The sequence below is a fragment of the Mustelus asterias genome, chromosome 7 (assembly GCF_964213995.1).
Source record: "Mustelus asterias chromosome 7, sMusAst1.hap1.1, whole genome shotgun sequence".
Taxonomy (NCBI): Eukaryota; Metazoa; Chordata; class Chondrichthyes; order Carcharhiniformes; family Triakidae; genus Mustelus; species Mustelus asterias.
Genome location: NC_135807.1, coordinates 13668412 through 13688741, shown reverse-complemented (window position 1 = coordinate 13688741; position 20330 = coordinate 13668412). Strand labels below are relative to the sequence as shown.

The following is a 20330-nucleotide window of genomic DNA, read 5'->3' as shown; positions in this document are numbered from 1 at the left end:
GTTTCTTGCGGCTTTGGACAGAGCAGGAACCATATCAAGCTGTGATACAACCAGAAAGAATGGTTTCTACTAGCTGGCACCTAAGCACTGATCCCTGCAGGACCCCACTAGTCACTGCCTGCCACTTCAAACAAGACTCATTTGTTCCTACTGTTTCTTACCTGCTAACCAATCCTCAATCCATGCCAATATATTACCCTCAATCCCATGAGCTTTAATTTTGCACACTAACCTCTTGTGGGACTTTCTCTCTCTTAACCTTTCCTAATGCAAGTGTGGACATTATGGAAGGGGCAAGATTGGATTCACCTGTGATGACCCAAGTCTCAGCCACCTGCTCACTCTCACTACCCATGGCAACGTGAAGAATGAATAGTCACCATTCAAATTTTTTCAGATCCCCATTTCACAGAGCATAGGATGTGAATCTCTTACAGGTGACTCAGAGTTTGAGAACCTCCGATCTGAGCCCTCTGCAGGTGCCCAGCAAAAAAAAGGCAAACTCTACCCCTTTAATTAGTACGCCAGTATCTGAGGGCAAAATACACGGAAAAAACACTCGCACTCGTTTCACGATAAACACTACTTCATCTGCTGAAACAGAAAGTCATCCAGTTACAATAAACCATGGCGAAACCCAAATGTCAGACAGATCACTGAGTGATGCTAGATGCAGTGTGGACCAAAAGAAGCTTTGTTACTGGCTCTCCAGGTGAGACCATAAAAAGTTCAATTGCCCGAGAAAATGCTACTAATAAACACTTCCATCCTAATTTGTCCTTGGAATAGAAAACTCCTTTGTGCAGCTGGAGCTCAAGGTTTCCAAAAATAACTCTAAAACATGCCAATTCTCAAAGATTCAGCTGACAACATTGTGACCTTGCTTCAGGTTTTTAATAGGAATCTCAAAAATGTTAAAGAGTTCATCTGAAGAAAATAAAACTTTCTTTGGCTAGCCAGCCAGTCCAAAAGTTGGCTGTACACTGCAAAGAAAGGAAATGCAGAAAATAGTTTAAAATTTCAACAAAAAAAAACTGCGAAGAAACTACTATAGAAACGAGTGTTAAAACAGGAATGACAACCAGGGACCAGCTTTCAACAGAAAGGGATAAGGAAAGCAAAACATTGTCAGAATAACACTCCCAGAGTTTTAGCTAGGTATCGTAATTGCGTGAAAATTGATTATGTTGCAGTCTTCCACGCAGTAATGTGCTTACCTACAACTGGTGAGTTGATAACCTGGCCTTCTACTGATCTTCTGAATTCAAATCCAACATCATTTAGTTCATCAAGTGGTCCAATTGATTCATCAGAACTACCACCTTCCAATCCAGGCCTAAAGCTGGGATGATTGCTCTCTCCAAGCTGAAATTTACAAATTAAGATAATACGTTGAAAATTAGTGTTTTGAAGGTCCCTACATTGTTTAATAAGCAAATGCACAGCTTGTAACATTATTGCAATCTATAAATGAAACATATTCATGTTCAATCCCCATTTTATATGAAGATAATCTACTTCAAGATAGCAATTCATGTGTCAGGACACCAGGAAAGCAGACGATTAAACTCCCCTATAACATCTTCCACATTTAAATAATGCATCACCATTTACCATCCGGGTTCACACAAGAGGCTAAGCAGGCTGGTAGTACTTGTCAAACCATGCCCCAACATGAATCACCAACTTTATGAGTAGCTGGAAAAATTTTCCAGTGATAAGAACATAAGAGATAGGAGCAGGTGGAGTCCCTATGATCTATCAAGCCTGTTCTGCCATTCAACATGATCATGGCTGATCTTGGGCTTCAACTCCAGTTTCCTGCCTCTCCCCATATGCTTTGGTTCCAGAATGTCCAACAATTCGGTTATCCCAACCTTAATATAGTCAACAATGGAGCATCCACAACCCTTTGGGCTGGAGAATTCCAGAGATTCATAACCGTTTAAAAGGAAGTAATTTCTCCTCATTTCAAGTCCTAAATGATCAGCCCCTTATCCTGAGACTGGGCTAGTGTTCCAGATTCCCCACTTGGAGGAAACAATCTCTGTCTACCCTGTTGAGACTCTTCAGAATCCTATGTATGTCAATGAGATCACTTCTCATTCTTCTAAACTCCAGAGAATACAAGACCCAATTTACTCCACCTCTCATCACTGGATAACCCTCTCATCCCAAGGACCAACCTTTTGAACCTTTGCTGTGCCTTAAATGCGAGCATATCCTTCCTTAAACACGGAGACCAAAATTTCACAGTACTTTAGGTGTGGTCTCTAGTGTAACTTGTAGAGTTGACCGAGGAGAACCAGTGGATGTGGTTTATTTAGATTTTCAGAAGGCTTTCGACAAGGTCTTATATAAACGGACCTCTATGTAAAGTTAAAGCACATTGGATTGCAGGTAATGGCTTTAGATGGATAGAAAGCTAGTTAGCAGATAGGAAGCAAAGAGTTGGCATAAATGGGTCTTTTTCTGATTGGCAGTCAGTAACTCGTGGGGTTCCACAGGGATCTGTGCTAGGACCACAACTATTCACATTATACATTAATGATTTGGAAGAGGGAATTGAATGTATTATCTCCAAATTTGCAGATGTTACACAGTTGGGTGGGAGAGTGAACTGTGAGGAGGATGCAGAGATGCTTCAGCGTGATTTGGACCGGGGAGGGGTGGGCATGGTGGCACAGTGGTTAGCACTGCCGCTTCGCAGCGCCAGGGACCAGAGTTCGATTTCCAGCTTGGGTCACTGTCTGTGTGGAGTTTGAACATTCTCCCAGTGTCTGCGTGGGTTTCCTCCAGGTGCTCTGGTTTCCCCCCACATTCTGAAAGACGTGCTGGTTAGGTGCATTGACCCGAACAGATGCCGAACTGTGGCAACTAGGGGAATTTCACAGCAACTTCATTGCACTGTTAATGTAAGCCTTACTTGTGACTAATAAATAAATTTTAACATTAACTGAGTGTGTGGGTAAACTGCATGGCGGATGCAGTATAATGTGGATAAATGTGAAGTTATCTACTTTGGTAGCAATAACAGGAAGACAGATTATTACTTCAACGGGTGTAAATAGAGAGGGTGGTGTCGTCATGCATCATTCGCTGAAAGTACGTATATAGGTGCAACAGGCAGTAAAGGCGACAAATGGTATGTTGGTCAGCATAGCAAGAGGATTTGAGTATAAGGGTAGGGATGTTTTGTTGCCATTGTATAGGGTGCTGGTGAGGCCAGCACCAGCAGTATTATGTGCCGTTTTGGTGTCCTTACCCGAGGAAGGATGTCCTTGCTATAGAGGGAGTACAGCGAAGGTTTGCCAGGCGGATTCCTGGGGTGGCAGATCTGTTATATTTGGAGAGACTAATTCGGTTAGGGTTACATTCACTGGAGTTTAGAAGAGTGAGAAGGGATCTCAGAAACGTATAAAATTCTGACAGGTTTAGACAGGGTAGATTCAGAAAGAATGTTCTCAATGGTGGGGGGAGTCCAGAACTGGGGTCATAAGTTTGAGGATAAGGAGTAAACCTTTTAGAACTGAAGTGAGGAGAAATTTCTTCATCCAGAGGGTGGCGAATGTATTGAATTCACTTACACAGAAAGGAGTTGAAGCCAAAACATTATCTGATTTCAAGAAGAAGTTAGACATAGCTCTCGGGGCTAAAGGGATCAAAGGATATTGTGGGGGGAGGGGGAGAAAAAAAAAAATCAGGATATTGAATATGATTAGCCATGATCAAAATGAATGATGGAGCAGGCTCGAAGAGCCAAATGGCCTACTCCTGCTTCTAGTTTCTATGGTCTCACCAAAGCCAATTGTAGCAATATGTCCTTATTCTTTACACTCCAATTCCTTGCAAGGAAGACAATTAAGATGTATCAATCATGACAGGGCAAATGTACTATGCAAGATAAACCCAAGTTATTCAAAACTACATTTAGTTTAAACATTACAGTTATGAGATACACAGAGTGGTTCCCATGTCCATTTGTTTCCTCAACAATTTTCTCGCAAAAGTGTGAAGCTGTACATGTGCCCTATGGTTCGAGTGGCCATCATTCTCACATGCGCGCACACCCACAGAGTAATTTTTCCACACGTTTAAACTCAGGGACATGTGGCATCAGTTTACCACTGCTGAGCTTAACAGCCTAGACCAAAAATCAAATCGGAGTCCTTTCTGAACAGTTATGCTTTGCTACTTAAACCATTGGCAGCATTCACTTGTACAATGGAAATTTAGGATAACACTAAAATCAAAAGTCAAGCAACTCACTGTGTTGAATGTAATTCTTGGATTACAGACAGACTTAAGGCAGAGACTGTGCTGTCTTTCCATTGAAATTTTATATTTGGAGATAATCCTTACTCAAATGACAGAATAAACTTCTGTAGTAAACCTCGTCTTTATTTCCCCTATACTCTGGTTAATTTACTTTTTCCATACATAAATCTTTTCCAAATTTCTGGCCCTAACATTTGGGAATTCATAACTGCATCCCATTTTAATAATTTATCGGACTCCAAACGTTTCAAAAGCTCTAAAGCTATAGATTTAGAGTCACGCCTGGTCTTGTGTGTAAAATTCAATGGATGCTGTGATGATCTTCAGAAGCCAATGTAACTGTGATTAATCCCTATCAATTCATTTTTTGGCAACTTGAAACATACAATAGCTTCATACTGAAATGGTGTTATTTAATTTCTCTCACAACAAATCTAGAAAGTAAGTTGTTTAGAATTATAATAGAATTTACATACCAATTGCCTTGTTGAACTTGACAACTGTAATTGTCCTTGCAAAGCACTCTGTTGCTGAACAGCCTCTAATTCATCTTCTGTATCCGTACCACTTGATGGTGCAGAATCCATTCCAGTGGCTGCTTGTCGAACAGGAGGCATCTGAAAATTACCCTACAACATTGTAAACAATTCTTCAAAATTGTTATTTTTTTTAATTTTTTAAAAATTCTTTAAGATTCATAAGACTGTTGGAGAGAGCATGGGCAACTAGGGATGTGTAATAAATGCTGGCCAGCTAGCAACGCCCATGTCCCACAAATGAATTTTAAAAAATGGCAGGCATACAAGACAATAGTCATGAAGAGACCCCCAACGATACTGAGTCTATTTTCACCATGACAGAGTGGGTCAAGAAAAAAATCTAATAGAAACTTTTTAAATTATGAAGAGTTCTGGTAGAGTGTACAAGACTATTAGTTCCTCTAGTTGGACAGAAAATGATGTAAAATTTTACATTATTCTCACAGAAATAAAAATGCTAATTTCCAGAGAAAATCCTGCAATTCAATTATGTAAGTATGCATGAGGTTTAGAAGACATGTGATAACACTTTTCAATGTTAATTGAAATATGGTACTCCAATTTTAGTCCATTGTAATAATCAAATTGGGCTCTATCGTATAAAGGAATATGCAGTTGTAAAAGTATTTGCTGCATCAGTGGCACCAAGTCCAAGATATCACAATGGTGTTCATTGATGACAAACCTCAAGTGGTTTAGATTTAATTGTGAAATACAAGATTTTACCAGTTAACTGCACCTAAAACAGTAACATTGGATCTAGAATTCCTAGTTCAAAATCTTAATTTGTGCGTCAAGATAGAAGTAATTATGGCGCAGAGTGGAATTATTAAGAATCCTCACACACAGATCACCTGCATCCAAAGGTTTACAGAATCAGAGTACAATGCAGTGGAGGGAATCATGACACCACGTCAAAAGGAATGTTGTACCGAAACATGCCAGAGTAAATACTGCGTCTACTTGAATATTGATTACAAATTTCCCATTTCAGAGAAGGCACTTTTAATAAGATCAGGAAAACAAAACTATGAACTATGTAGGTACTTCTTCTATGTTTACCAAGCCCAATCATTACCTTCTAATTCCACTCAGATTGTGAATCCTTATGCATTTCAACTCAGGTCGCCCAGAAAATGGATAAACATTGTGCAACTATGTTTATTGCAGTTTCTTGAAAATCAACCTGTTTTGCAGGTAAATGTGCAGGGATTAATGAATTGCAGATCAATGATGACTAGAGATAGGTTTAGCCAACTTCTGACCTGATTCGAATTCAAAATGGCAGGTACAAGGTTTGATTACCTGTTATTGTCACTTAACACCTAGGTCCCAGAGTGTTGTTTGCTTATATTTAAGTGTGGTCACAATTCTAATTCCTTGACTGCCATTGCCTTGGGATGTGAACAATATGATACAAATGTAAATTACAGATTTACTATACAATGGTCAACTAACTGAGTTGCAGTGAGATTCATGCGCTGGTCAAAAATAATTACAGACACCAGAATACACCAGGTAAAAGTGTGCATCTTATTCTTACCAACCTCTAAATGTTAATGGGCCATCCACCTGACTAACGGAAGAGTTACATTTGATTGCAGCTTGCTCAGTCAGATTCAGCTGTTAAGCAAAGCTGAATTGTTTAATCACCTTCAGCCAGAAACACCCCATGGATGATCCTTCTTGACCTCAACCCAAGGTCTTGTGACCTGAGATGGCAGACTTCAGCTAATTCAATTGATTCTACAATTGACTTCAGTTGTTCTAAATTTCACACTTTGGGCTTTGTAAATAGTTGCACATTATTGACGGCTAGCAGTAAAGAAGTTACTGTATTAACAGGTATGATTATTTGAAGAAATATTCAATTATGTAAAAATGTTACCAAGTAGGTATATTATGTTATGCTGGACAAGACTAAAACAAGTAATTTAAGTTTCTGTCTGGCCATTTCAAATAGACATCCAAGATGTCACTGGTGAATCTGAACCTTTTTTTGTCACTTTTTAGGCTTCCGTGCAGGCAAATTAGGGTTTAAATTCAAATTTACGAGATGGGTACAAAAACTGGCATGAATTACTGCATGAACACAATTCAGGAAATTCTGGGCCATACAAAAATTAACCAAGATGGAGAAACAAGCAGTGGAAAATGATAATCATAAAAAACTGCAGTTGTTTTGGGATGGGTGCTCCTATTGATTCACACAAACCTAAATAAAAGGAAGCTGTCATGTTGCATCTGGAGTTCATGAAAAAATATTAAAATTTTATTTATACCGTTATAGTTGAAGAAAGTTTAGGCATTGATATATGATGCATTGGCAGGGCTGTTGGGTTTTACCTGTTGCCATCTGCTTTCTTGAAGTGCAGCATGAACTTCAGGGAGTTCTTGTCCTTCAGTGTGACCTCTCTGCATTCCTGGTGGGACCAACTGTTTGAAATAAGCTTCCAGTCTATCATCCGGAAATGCCTCAGCATCAAACTCATCATCTATTAGAATTGAAGCATTATTAATTTTTGAGCAGCAACTTGTATTTACATAGCACTCCTAATGTAATCAAATACCTCAAGGTACTTCACAAGAACGTTGTGAAGCAAAATACGACACTGAGCCACATAAGAGTATCAGTTGACCAAAAGCTTTTTGAGAGAGGTAGATTTTAAGGAGCTTTAAGGAAAGCAAGGTGAAGAGGTGTAGGGAAAGAATTTCAAAGCTTGGAACCTCGGCCACTAAAGGCACAGTGACCAATAGTGGAGCAGCAATGATTGAACCTGTTAAAAAACACTGAACCATTAGTCAGCATGTTGAACAATATTGTGGAAGGTTACGATAGGGTAATTAAGGTGAAACTGTTAAAAGGATCAGTATTCAGGTGGTACAGATTTATGGTAATTGTCAAACGTACCAAAAGCATGTGAATCTTTTAACATGCGAGTTAATTATAATCTGCAGTGCCCTGCCTAAAAGGGTGGTAGCAGGTTCAATGGTGACATTCAAAGGGGAATTGAATATATACTTGAAGAAAGACATTGCAGCTATTTGAAAAGAGGGGTTGACTGGAAGCTACTTCAAAGAGCCAGCACAGGCACGATGGACCAATTGAACTTCTCTGCTGCAAGATTCTAAAACATTCCAGCATATACAAAAAGAGGAATAATACTTTTTTCCTGAATAATGCAAATAAATTCACTTGAGAATTCCTGCTGCACTGAACAAAAATTGTTTTAGACACTTAACTTTTTAAATACAATATTAAATCCAAAGCTAATCTGTTAAAATTATTCCACTTAAAAACCTTTAATAAGTTCAATTTTATGCTTAACTATAGTACTCTCAGTCACTGGGGAAAACAGGACAATATCACTGTGCACTCACTGTACCTGTGGACTGGTCTTCCAAACTTGCCAGTGACAAGAGCCTTTCATCTTCTAAGAAACTAGCTAGGCTGTCACTGTATCGTCTTGAGCTCAAATCCTCATCCATTTGTTTTATAGCAGAGGAGTTCCCAGGTTCCTTTCTGCCATCAACCTAGTGATATACAAGACAACTATTACAAGTTCAGGATTAGTTCCAAAAAAAACACATAAAAAGAGTGAATGGTTGTGGAATTTGGTCTTACGATATTTGAAACTGGCTATCCTGCTCACTGTTGGAGGTGAGCTATTAATACTATAATTGTAGCATATGACAATCTAGTGCTAATAATACAAAATAAATTCAAAGTTTAAAATATAGAGGTGAAACAAAAAGAGTTACTACAGTATGAAGACAAGAATGAAAATTTGTGAAGGATTTTAGAAATATCAAGAGTAAAGGGTAAGCCTGATTGAGATTTTTAAAAAAGAATCTAATGGAGGATCAAGGAATGGCAAAGATACTAATAAATGTTATGTTAAACTAAAATGAGAGATAGCAGGAATGAAGGGGCACAACAGCAGCAGATTGAGACATTCAGGTAGGACAATTATACATCAAGATGGATGATGGTCTTAATAAGTCACCAGAGGACATCGCTATTTTTAATTTAGAAAGGAATAAACTCATTAACGATAATCAGCATGGTTTTGTGAGAGGGAGGTCATGCCTCACTAACCTGGTGGAGTTTTTTGAAGAAGTGACTAGAATGGTTGACGAGGGAAGGGCCGTGGATGTCGTCTATATGGACTTTAGTAAAGCGTTTGACAAAGTCCCTCATGGTAGGCTGGTGAAAAAGGTTGGATCTCATGGGATAAAGGGGGAGGTGGCTAGATGGGTGGAGAACTGGCTTGGTCACAGGAGACAGAGGGTGGTAGTGGAAGGGTCTTTTTCCGGCTGGAGGCCTGTGACTAGTGGTGTTCCGCAGGGCTCTGCTGTTTGTGATTTATATAAATGATCTGGAAGAAGGTGTAACTGGGGTGATCTGTAAGTTTGCGGACGACACAAAATTGGCAGGACTTGCAGATAGTGAGGAGCATTGTCAGAGGCTACAGAAGGATATAGATAGGCTGGAAATTTGGGCAAAGAAATGGCAGATGGAGTTCAATCCTGATAAATGCGAAGTGATGCATTTTGGTAGAAATAATGTAGGGAGGAGCTATACGATAAATGGCAGAACCATAAAGGGTGTAGATACGCAGAGGGACCTGGGTGTGCAAGTCCACAGATCCTTGAAGGTGACGTCACAGGTGGAGAAGGTGGTGAAGAAGGCATATGGCATGCTTGCCTTTATAGGACGGGGCATAGAGTATAAAAGTTGGGGTCTGATGTTGCAGATGTATAGAACGTTGGTTCGGCCGCATTTGGAATACTGCGTCCAGTTCTGGTCGCCACACTACCAGAAGGACGTGGAGGCTTTGGAGAGAGTAGAGGAGGTTTACCAGGATGTTGCCTGGTATGGAGGGGCTTAGTTATGAGGAGAGATTGGGTAAACTGGGGTTGTTCTCCCTGGAAAGACGGAGGATGAGGGGAGACTTAATAGAGGTGTATAAAATTATGAAAGGCATAGATAGGGTGAACGGTGGGGAGCTTTCCCCCAGGTTGGTGGTGACGTTCACGAGGGGTCATAGGTTCAAGGTGAAGGGGGGGGGGGGGGAGGTTTAACACAGATATCAGAAGGACATATTTTACACAGAGGGTGGTGGGGGCCTGGAATGCGCTGCCAGGCAAGGTGGTGGAGGCGGACACACTGGGAACGTTTAAGACTTATCTCGATAGCCATATGAACGGAGTGGGAATGGAGGGATACAAAAGAATTGTCTAGTTTGGACCAGGGAGCGGCACGGGCTTGGAGGGCCGAAGGGCCTGTTCCTGTGCTGTATTGTTCTTTGTTTGTTCTATTTTGGTTCCTCCAATTCAAAAAATCCATTGATCATATTCTGTGCATTGTAGCCAGCTTTCTATCCTTACAATCACATGCCCTTTGATATCATGCACCTTAATGTCAATCTCGGGGTCAGATGAGAATTTTTTTTTTATAAATGAGGGGAAAGTTGATTAAAATTTAAAACATGTACGCTGGAATGTTACAGCCATTCACGCCAGCAGGATTTTCCCATCCTGCTGCAATGAATGGAGATCAGCTGGTCTCCAAATTTTCTGACCTCACTGCAGTGGGAGCGTGGCGTGAATGGCTGGTAAGATCGCGCCCGTAGGCTTTATGAATTGAGAAGGAATGAAAGGGTATAATGCCTATGGTGGAGTTTATCCTTGCACTCATTTTGAACACAGGTATAACATTTGCAATTCTTCAGTCCTCTGACACACCTCTATATCTATGGAAAATTGGAACATTATGTCCAGTGCCTCTGCAATTTCTACCCTTACCTCTGTGTTCTTGGATGCATTTGATAGAATCCTGGTGACTTCACCAAGTACAGCCAGCCTAATTAATAATTAATACCTCCCCTGATAGAATGTTTGGCCCATCCAGTGTTTCTCCTTTCTTGGTAAAGACAAATGCAAAATACTCACTTAGTACTTCAGCAACACTCTCCGTCTCCACGTGTAAATCCCTCCCCTTTGCTTCTGAATCAGAACCACTTCTCTTTTTACTATCTATATACCTCACCCTTCTATGTTAGTAATCAGTCTTCTCTCATACTCTTTGCTTCTCTTTTATTCACTTCCCCTCTGAACTTTCTATATTCAGCCTAGTTTACACTTGCATTATCAATGTCATACTTGCCCTTTCTCTGCTACATTGTAATCTCTCCTTCCTCATCCAAAGAGAGTTCTAGATTTGCTTTTCTTACTTTTCCACCTCAAGAGGCATAAATTTTGACAGCACCTGAAATCTCTCCTCTTTAAAGGCAGACTTAGTTCTATTACAGTCTTGCCTGCCAATCTTTGATTCCAATTTATCTGGGCCAAATCTGTTTTCAACCCACTGAAATTGGTCCTGTCCCAATGAATTATTTTAACTCTAGATAACTCCTCATCATAGTCCACAGTAAACTAAATTTACATCTTAATTTCATCCTACCGTGACCCTACCCAGTACCTTAAAATGTCTTAATCCAGTGCTATTGGTCTTTCCCAATTCATTCTGCATTGTGCTTTTCCTATCAAATGTTACCACCTGGTCTTATCCCCCTGCTAATTTAATTTAAACCCTCCCCAATAGCACAAGCAAACTACCCTGTCAGGACACTGTTTCCGTTTCTGTTCAGGTGCAACCCATCAGGCCTGTAGAGCTCCCATTTCCTCCAGAGCAGGTCCCAACACCCCAAGGATCTAAAGCCCTCTGACCTGCATCACCTCTCCAGCCACACATTCATCTGCTCGACCCAATTTCTATACACAAACATGTGGCACTGGGAGAAATTTGGAAATTTCTACCTTCGATGACATTGGAAGGGTGTTAAATGAATACTTCTCAGCAGTCTTCACTCAGGAAAAGGAGAACATAAGCACGAACCGGGGAGCCTCATATTAATAGTAGAGAAACTCTTGGAGAAAATTCTGAAGGAGAGAATTAATATCCTTTTGGAAAGGCATAGGTTGATTAGGGATATTCAGCAAGGCTTTGTCAAAGGGAGGTCATGCACAACAAATTTGATAGAATTTTTTGAAAATGTGCTCGAGGGTGTGATGAGGGAATTGCAGGTGATGTAGTTTATATGGAATTTAGCAAAGCCTTTGACAAGGTCCCAGTTGGGAGACTGATTGAGAAGGTTGAAGCATATGGAATTCAGGGAAACTTGGCGAGATCAAGAAGTACAATTATATATTTTGGTTGCAAATACCTTATTTGGTTTATCATTAGTATCATCAGTCAAACTATCCAACCCAGGAGGAATCTCTGCAAAAGCAAACAACAAACTTCAGCAGAGAAAAAGTGAAAATAGTTACCAGTAGTTTGAATTCAATTCAGGATATGATCATTGCTGGCAAGACTGATCCGTAGTGACCGTCTCTACTGGTTCGAAGATAACGGTGGACCACCTTTTTGAGATGCTGCAGTGAAGGTGCTCTAACATGCCATTAGGTGTTGAATCAATTTGATACAATGGGGTAGCTTGGTAAGCCACTTCAAAAGGACAGTTATAAGCCCATTATGTTGATATTGGTCTGGAGTGGCCTCCTGCAAGGAAGGCGAAAGGACCTTTTTTGAAGCAGTTCTTTTTATTTTCTGATTTTCTATTTCCAGATTTAAAAAACAGAATTCAAATTCTCAATGTCATGGTAAATGATGTGGGTCCATATGAAATTGAAAATTAATTATATTTTTGTTCACTTGCAAGTATGCATGTGAAGCATGTAATAAAATGATTGAGTTAATTTGAACTTTACTATTAAATCAATCTTCACCTTCAATTCAGATCCAAAGGTGCTTACAATGGCATGCTCAGTTTCAACTAATTTAATTTGATAATTCAATCCAATCCAAGAAAACCTTTTCCAGCATTTTATCAAAAACCTGACTGAAATATTCAGAATGGCTGCTCATACATACCATCCAGTTTATCCACAGACAATAATCCAAACTTGCTTTCTTGTCGATTATTATGTTGCCCTGCTAATGAATGTTGTGAATTTACTTCTGAGGAAGAAGAAACAAATTCATCGAAGTGTTTTTCCATCACATCAGGAATACAGTGAGCATCAAGGAAGTCATCAACAGGTTCGCTAAAAAAAAAGCACAGAAAAAATTCTAAGAGTAGGAAACACACATCAGTTCAGAAGATTTTAAAATATGCTTCATTTTGTAAAATTAAGATATGGACCATAGCTTCAAAAATGGATTACCTCGGCTACAATCAAAATTTTTAACTCTTCCCCTAATATTTCCTCCTCATTTTGGCTCATTTCCAAGTGACTCAGGGAAAGCACCTAGCACAATGAATGCCAATGGTATTCATCAGATGAACTTCAGATGTACTAGGCATATTCGGATGCTCTTAGAGAATTATATCCCACAGTGAAATGCATCCTTGTTTTACGATCAAGTAACTAAAGGAAGTCTTATACATGATATATTAGGTACATGCAAAGAACTCTGACTACTTCATTGAATTTTCTTTTGCAGCTACAGATAACAGAATTCTGCTCTGGTTTCTGTCAGTGATTTCTACAAGGTTATAGGAATATAGATTTCAATCTAACAGCTGATTAAATTGATATGAGTTTTGATTACGTTCAAAAGTAGAAGTTAATTGTTTATATAACCAATAAATCTAACTTTGAAACTTCAGAACCATCAGGGGTTTCTCATTGTTCCAAATATTGTTTATAAACATTGCAAATTAACATCTGATTTACATATTTCAAGAAATGAAATAGTAAATGCCCTTTTTCTGATGCATCTTCACAGAATCCTGAAATAGTTTGGGCTGCACAGTGATTAGCACTTCTACCTCACAGCGCCAGGGACCCAGGTTCGATTCCGACCTTGGGTTTCCTCCAGGTGCTCTGGTTTCCTCCCACTGTCCAAAGATGTGCGGGTGAGGTTGATTGGCCATGCTAAATTGCCCCTTAGTGTCTCAAGATGTGTAGGTTAGGGGGATTAGCAGGGTAAATACCTGATATTACAAGGGATAGGGTCTAGGTGGGATTGTTGTCAGTGCAGGCCCGATGGGCCGAATGGCCTCCTTCTGCACTGGAGGAATTCAATGAAAACCCACTTTGCTGGTCAAAGTCAAGGATTTGTAGGCAAAATTAAAGCCAATGAGGTTAAAGGGTAAATGACAATGTGGATCCAAAATATGCCAAGGAGAGACACTGTACAGATTAATCATGAACAGTTGTTTTTCATATTCGAGGGAACTGTACAGCGCTATTCACCAGGATCTGGTATTTGGACCACTGGTCTTTTTGATGCAAATTACAATCTGGATTTGGGTACAGGGCACCTTTTTTTTTAAAGTCTACAAATAACACAAAACTATAGTAAAAACTGTGAAATCAATATAGTGACTGAAAATTAATGCAGAGAAGTACAAGTCGGTGTCCCTTTCCACTTTCAATGCAGCTCCAAATTATAGACTTAGATTCAGAAAGGTCACGTTCTCAGGTTTCTTTAAACGACACTTTACTTATTTTAGCTTTAAAGGGTGATCTACATTGGCTTTCAATTAAGCAATGCCTCAATTTTTACAGCTTTAACGCGTCTGTGGCCTTGTCCCTCCATGTCTCTAATCTCCTCCAGCCCACAATCCTTCACAGTGCTTTCTGCATTCCTACATTCTTGAACATCCCCAATTCTAAATCACCCCATCATTGGCAACCGTGCCTTCTGCTGTCAAGATGCTAAGAAATGTGAAGACTAGGCCAGTTGGCTCATCAAGCCGGCTCCATCATTCAATAAGGGCGGCACGGTAGCACAGTGGTTAGCACTGCTGCTTCACAGCTCCAGGGACCTGGGTTCGAATCCCGGCTCGGGTCGCTGTCTGTGTGGAGTTTGCACATTCTCCCTGTGTCTGCGTGGGTTTCCTCCGGGTACTCCGGTTTCCTCCCACAGTCCAAAGATGTGCGGGCTAGGTTGATTGGCCATTCTAAATTGCCCCTTAGTGTCCCAGGATGCATAGGTTAGAGGGGTTAGTGGGTAAAATATGTAGGGATATGTGGATAGGGCCTGGGTGGGATTGTGGTTGGTGCAGACCCGATGGGCCGAATGGCCTCTTTCTGCACTGTAGGGATTCTATGATTCTAAGGTTATGGCTGATCTGGCCTCAACTGCCTTATTGCCTTCACTCCACTTTCCTGCCTGCCCTGCACATAACTCTCAACTGATTGTAGATCAAAAGTTTGCTTAGCTCAGTCCTGAATATATTCAACGATCCTGCCTTCATTGTTTTCCAAGGAATCCAAACACTCAGCAGGAATTCCACCTCATCTTTGACTTAAAACACAAGTATATTCCTTAAGATGGCCAAAACTGTACACTGTACTGAGTTGTGGTCTCAGCAGTGCCCTGTACTGCTGTAGCAAGACTTCCCTACTTTCATACACCAGCCCCCTTGCAATTAAGGCTATCAATTTGCATTCCTAAATTACTTATTGTACCAGCATGATAGGTTTTGTGATCTATGTGCAAGGACACCCAGGTCCCTCTGTATTCCAACCTCTCCATTTAAATAGGGAGAGTTTAAACTAGAGGGTGTGTGTGTGTGTGTGTGTGTGTGTGTGAACCAGAACAGCGTGCCAGTAAGTGTAGGGACTGAGGAAAAAAGGGGAGACTGAAAAACATTGCACAGAGCAAGAGCGGTCAGAGAAAACCATGGGGCTCAGTGGGAATGGAGGTCAGGAGTGCATTTGTTTCAATGCAAGTAGTATAACAGGTAAAACAGATGAACTGAGAGCCTGATTACTGAATGGAATTATGATGTTATTGCAATTACGGAGGCATGGTTAAAGGAAGGACAGGACTGGCAGCTTGATATTCTGGGATATCGTTGTTTTAGAAGGGACAGAAGGGGAAACAAAAGAGTTGCATTGCTGATTAGGGAGCACATCACAACTGTGTTGAGGGAGGAGACATTGGAGGGATCTTGTAGTGAGGCATTATGAGTGGAGCTCAGGAGTAAGAAAGGTGAAATCACAATCTTGGAAGTGTACCATAGACTTCCAAACAGTCCACAGAAGACAGAGGAGCAGCGGTGTAGTCAGATACTGAAAAGGTATGGGAAAATAAAAAGGGTAGTTGTGGCGGGTGACCTTCTTACTTCGAGTGAAGGCAAGTGTCCAGATGAGGGCAGCAGAGCGGCGAAGGTGATTGGCGGTTGCAGGTCACATTTGTATAAGTGCAGTCACTGCGACCAGGTGGTGGTTTGTGGAGGAGCTGCTGTGAAGGGTCAGTTAAACTGCAAACACTACATCAGTGTTTCCCTCCCTACCTCCTCCTCTAACCAAAAGAAAAGTTGGCAGGAGCACCACAAGTAAGGGACAGGTGAGTTGAGATTCTTTTATCCTTTTACCTGTAGACGGGCAGTATGGCAGCTAGGGCAGTGGCATGCTCCTCCTGCCAGATGTGGGCAATTAGGGAGCAATCTAGTCTCCCTGACAACTTTGTCTGCAGGAATGGTGTCCAGTTGCAACTCCTCACAGACTGCATTGTTCGGTTGGAGCAGCAGGTGGATGCACCGCGGAGCATACAGCAGGCAGAAAGTGTGATAGACACTAGTTACAGGGAGGTTGTCACACCACAGGTTCAGACAGGTAGATGAGTGACCGCTAGGAGAGGCAGGCAGATAGTGCAGGAGTCTCCTGTGCCTATTCCCCTTTCAAACAGGTATATCGTTTTGGATACTGTTGAAGGGGATAGCCTGTCAGGGGCAGATACCAGCAGCAGCCAGGCCTGTGACACCACAGCTGGTTCTGCTGTGAGACAGGGTCGGGCAAAGAGCAAGCGAGCAGTAGTAATAGGGGACTCGCTAGTTAGAGGTACAGACAGGCGTTTCTGTGGCCGCAATCGAGACTCCAGGATGGTGCGTTGCCTCCCTGGTGCCCGGGTCAAGGACGTCTCTGAGCAATTGCAGGACATTCTTCAGGGGGAGGGTGAGCAGCCAGAGGTCGTTGTACATATTGGTACCAACGACACAGGTAGGAAAAGGGATGAGGTCCTGAAGTGTGAATATAGAGAGTTAGGCAGAAGGCTAAAGTGCAGGACCTCGAAGGTAGTAATTTCAGGACTACTACCGCTGCCACGTGCTAGTGAGAGTATGAATAGGAGGATTAGGCAGATGAATGCCTAGCTTGAGAGCTGGTGCAGGAGGCAGGGATTTAGATTTTTGGATCATTGGGATCTTTTCTGGGGAAGGGCTGACCTGTTCAAGAGGGATGGGTTACATCGGAACTGGAGGGGAGATTTGCTAGAACCACTCGGGAGGGTTTAAACTGGTTTGACAGGGAGGTGGGATCTAAAGCAGTAGGGAGCCAGAAGAGAAGTTTGAGGACAGCACAGAAGTCAAGGAGAGCACATTAAGTAGTAAAGGCAGTGTCAGTAATCCTAGTACCAGACAGATCAGACAAAAGCAGAACAGAGAGCAAGGGAAGTCCAGATTAAACTGCATTCATTTCAATGCAAGAGGCCTGACGGGCAAGGCATGGATGGGTACAAGGGACTGGGATATTATAGCAATTACTGAAACATGGCTAAGGGAGGGACAGGACTGGCAGCTCAATGTTCCAGGTACAGATGCTATAGGAAAGATAGAACAGAAGGTAAGAGAGGAGGGGGAGTTGCACTTTTGATCAGGGAAAGCATCACGGCCCTACTGAGAGGGGATATATGCGAGGGTTCGGCCACTGAGTCTATATGGGTAGAACTGAGAAATAAAAAGGGGGAAATCACTTTGATAGGGTTGTACTATAGGCCCCCAAATAGTCGGTGGGAAATTGGGGAGCAAATATGTAAGGAGATTACAGGTAACTCCAAAAAAAAAAGTCGGAGATTTTAACTTTCCCAACATTGATTGTGACAGCCATAGTATTAGAGAGTTGGATGGAGAGAAATTTGTTGTGTATTCAGGAGGAATTTCTCATTCAGTATGTGGATGGCCCGACTAGAGGGGGCAAAACTTGGCCTCCTCTTGGGAAATAAGGAAGGGTAGGTGACAGAAGTGTTAGTGAGGGATCACTCTGGGACCAGTGACCATAATTCTATTGGTTTTAAGATAGCTGTGGAGAATGATAGGTCTGGCCCAAAAGTTAAAATTCTAAATTGGGGCAAGGCCAATTTTGATGGCATCAGGCAGGAACTTTTAAAGGTTAATTGGGGGAATCTGTGGTAAGGCAAAGGGACATCTGGTAAGTGACACACTTTCAAAAGTGTGCTATCCAGGGTTCAGGGTAAACACATTCCTCTTGGAGTGAAAGGCAAGGCTGGCAGAAGTAGGGAACCCTGGATGACTCAGGATATTGAGGCCCTGGTCAAGACGAAGAAAGGCACATGACATGCATAGGCTGGGATCAAGTGAATCCCTTGAAAAGTATAGGGGGTATAGGAGTAGAGTTAAGAGAGAAATCAGGAGGGCAAAAAGGGACACGAGATTGTTTTGGCAGATAAGGCAAAGGAGAATCCAAAGGGCTTCTACAAATACATAAAGGGCAAAAGAGTAACACGGGAGAGAGTAGGGCCTCTTGAGGATCCAAAAGGTCATCTATGTGCAGATCCAAAAGAGATGGGCGAGATCCTAAATGAATATTTCTCATCAGTATTTACTGTTGAGAAAAGCATGGATGTTAGGGAACTTGGGGAAATAAATAGTGATGTCTTGAGTGTACATATTACAGAGGTGGTGGTGCTGGAAGTCTTAAAGCGCATCAAGGTAGATAAATCCCCGGGACCTGAAGAAGTGTATCCCAGGACATTGTGGAAGGAAATTGCGGGTCCCCTAGGCGAGATATTTGAATCATCGATAGTCATGGGTGAGGTGCCTGAAAATTGGAGAGTGGCAAATGTTGTGCCTTTGTTTAAAAAGGGCTGCAGGGAAAAGCCTGGGAACTACAGGCCAGCGAGCCTCACATCTGTGGTGGGTAAGTTGTTGGAAGGTATTTTGAGAGGTAGGATCTACAGGCATTTAGAGACGCAAGGACTGATTAGGGACAGTCAGCATGGCTTTGTGAGTGGAAGATCATGTCTCACAAATTTGATTGAGTTTTTTGAAGGGATAAGCAAGAAGGTAGATGAGGGCAATGCAGTTGATTTTGTCTACATGGACTTTAGCAAGGCCTTTGACAAGGTACTGCATAGTAGGCTGTTGCAGAAGGTTAAATCTCACGGGATCCAGGGTGAGGTATCTAAATGGATACAAAATTGGTTTCTTGACAGAAGCCAGAGGGTGGTTGTAGAGAATTGTTTTTCAAACTGGAGGCCTATGACCAGCAGTGTGCCTCAGGGATCAGTGCTGGGTCCACTGTCATTTGTCATTTATATTAATGATTTGGATGAGAATATAGGAGGCATGGTTACTAAGTTTGCAGATGACACCAAGATTGGTGGCATAGTGGACAGTGAAGAAAGTTATCTCCAATTGCAACGGGATCTTGATCAATTGGGCCAGTGGACTGATGAATGGCAGATGGAGTTTAATTTAGACAAATGCGATGTGATGCATTTTGGTGGACTGAACCAGGGCAGGACTTACTCAGTTAATGGTAGGGCATTGGGGAGAGTTACAGAACAAAGAGATCGAGGGGTACATGTTCATAGCTCCTTCAAAGTAGAGTCACAGGTGGACAGAGTGGTGAAGACGGCATTCGGCATGCTTCATTTCATTGGTCAGAACATTGAATACAGGAGTTGGGAGGTCTTGTTGAAGTTGTACAAGACATTGGTACAGCCACACTTGGAATACTGCGTGCAATTCTGGTCACCCTATTATAGAAAGGATATTAAACTAGAATGAGTGCAGAAAAGATTTACTAGGATGCTACCGGGACTTGATGGATTGAGTTATAAAGAGAGGTTGGATAGACTGGGACTTTTTTCTCTGGAGCGTATGAGGCTGAGAGGTGATCTTATAGAGGTCTATAAAATAATGAGGGGCATAGATCAGATAGATATTCATTATCTTTTCCCAAAGGTAGGGGAGTCTAAAACTAGAGGGCATAGGTTTAAGGGGAGAGATACAAAAATGTCCAGAGGGGCAACTTTTTTCACACAGAGGGTGGTGAGTGTCTGGAACAAGCTGCCAGAGGTAGTAGTAGAGGCGGGTACAATTTTGTCTTTTAAAAAGCATTTAGATAGTTACATGGGTACGATGGGTATAGAGGGATATGGGCCAAATGCAGGCAATTGGGATTAGCTTAGGGGTTTTAAAAAAAAAAGGATGGCATGGACAAGTTGGGCTGAAGGGCCTGTTTCCATGCTGTAAACCTCTATGACTCTATGACTTTAACTTCCCCCACATTGACTGGGACTCCCTTACAGCCAGGGGCTCGGATGGAGAGCAATTTGTTAGATGCGTCCAGGAGGGCTTTTTGATACCAGAGGAGGTGGTGGAAGCAGGCACATTAGCAACATTTAAGAGGCATCTGGATGGGTACATGAATAGAGGGAGAATAGAGGGATACAGACTAAATAAGGGC

At 41.7% G+C, this 20330-nt stretch overlaps 1 protein-coding gene across 10 annotated transcripts in view; it reads right to left on the bottom strand.

Annotated features, from left to right (window-relative positions):
* cep192 (centrosomal protein 192) overlaps positions 1 to 20330 on the bottom strand; it is a 164416-nt gene that overhangs the window by 118242 nt on the left and 25844 nt on the right. For 7 of the 10 annotated variants that reach the window (XM_078215689.1, XM_078215687.1, XM_078215694.1 and 4 more), the window contains 6 exons: positions 12757 to 12929; positions 12047 to 12102; positions 8204 to 8351; positions 7164 to 7312; positions 4755 to 4907; positions 1218 to 1365 (listed from right to left, as the gene is read on the bottom strand). In XM_078215689.1, coding sequence (XP_078071815.1) covers positions 1218 to 1365; positions 4755 to 4907; positions 7164 to 7312; positions 8204 to 8351; positions 12047 to 12102; positions 12757 to 12929 — 827 coding nt within the window. The remainder of the gene's footprint in view (positions 1 to 1217; positions 1366 to 4754; positions 4908 to 7163; positions 7313 to 8203; positions 8352 to 12046; positions 12103 to 12756; positions 12930 to 20330) is intronic. The other 3 variants (XM_078215693.1, XM_078215696.1, XM_078215692.1) reach the window with 1 other exon arrangement.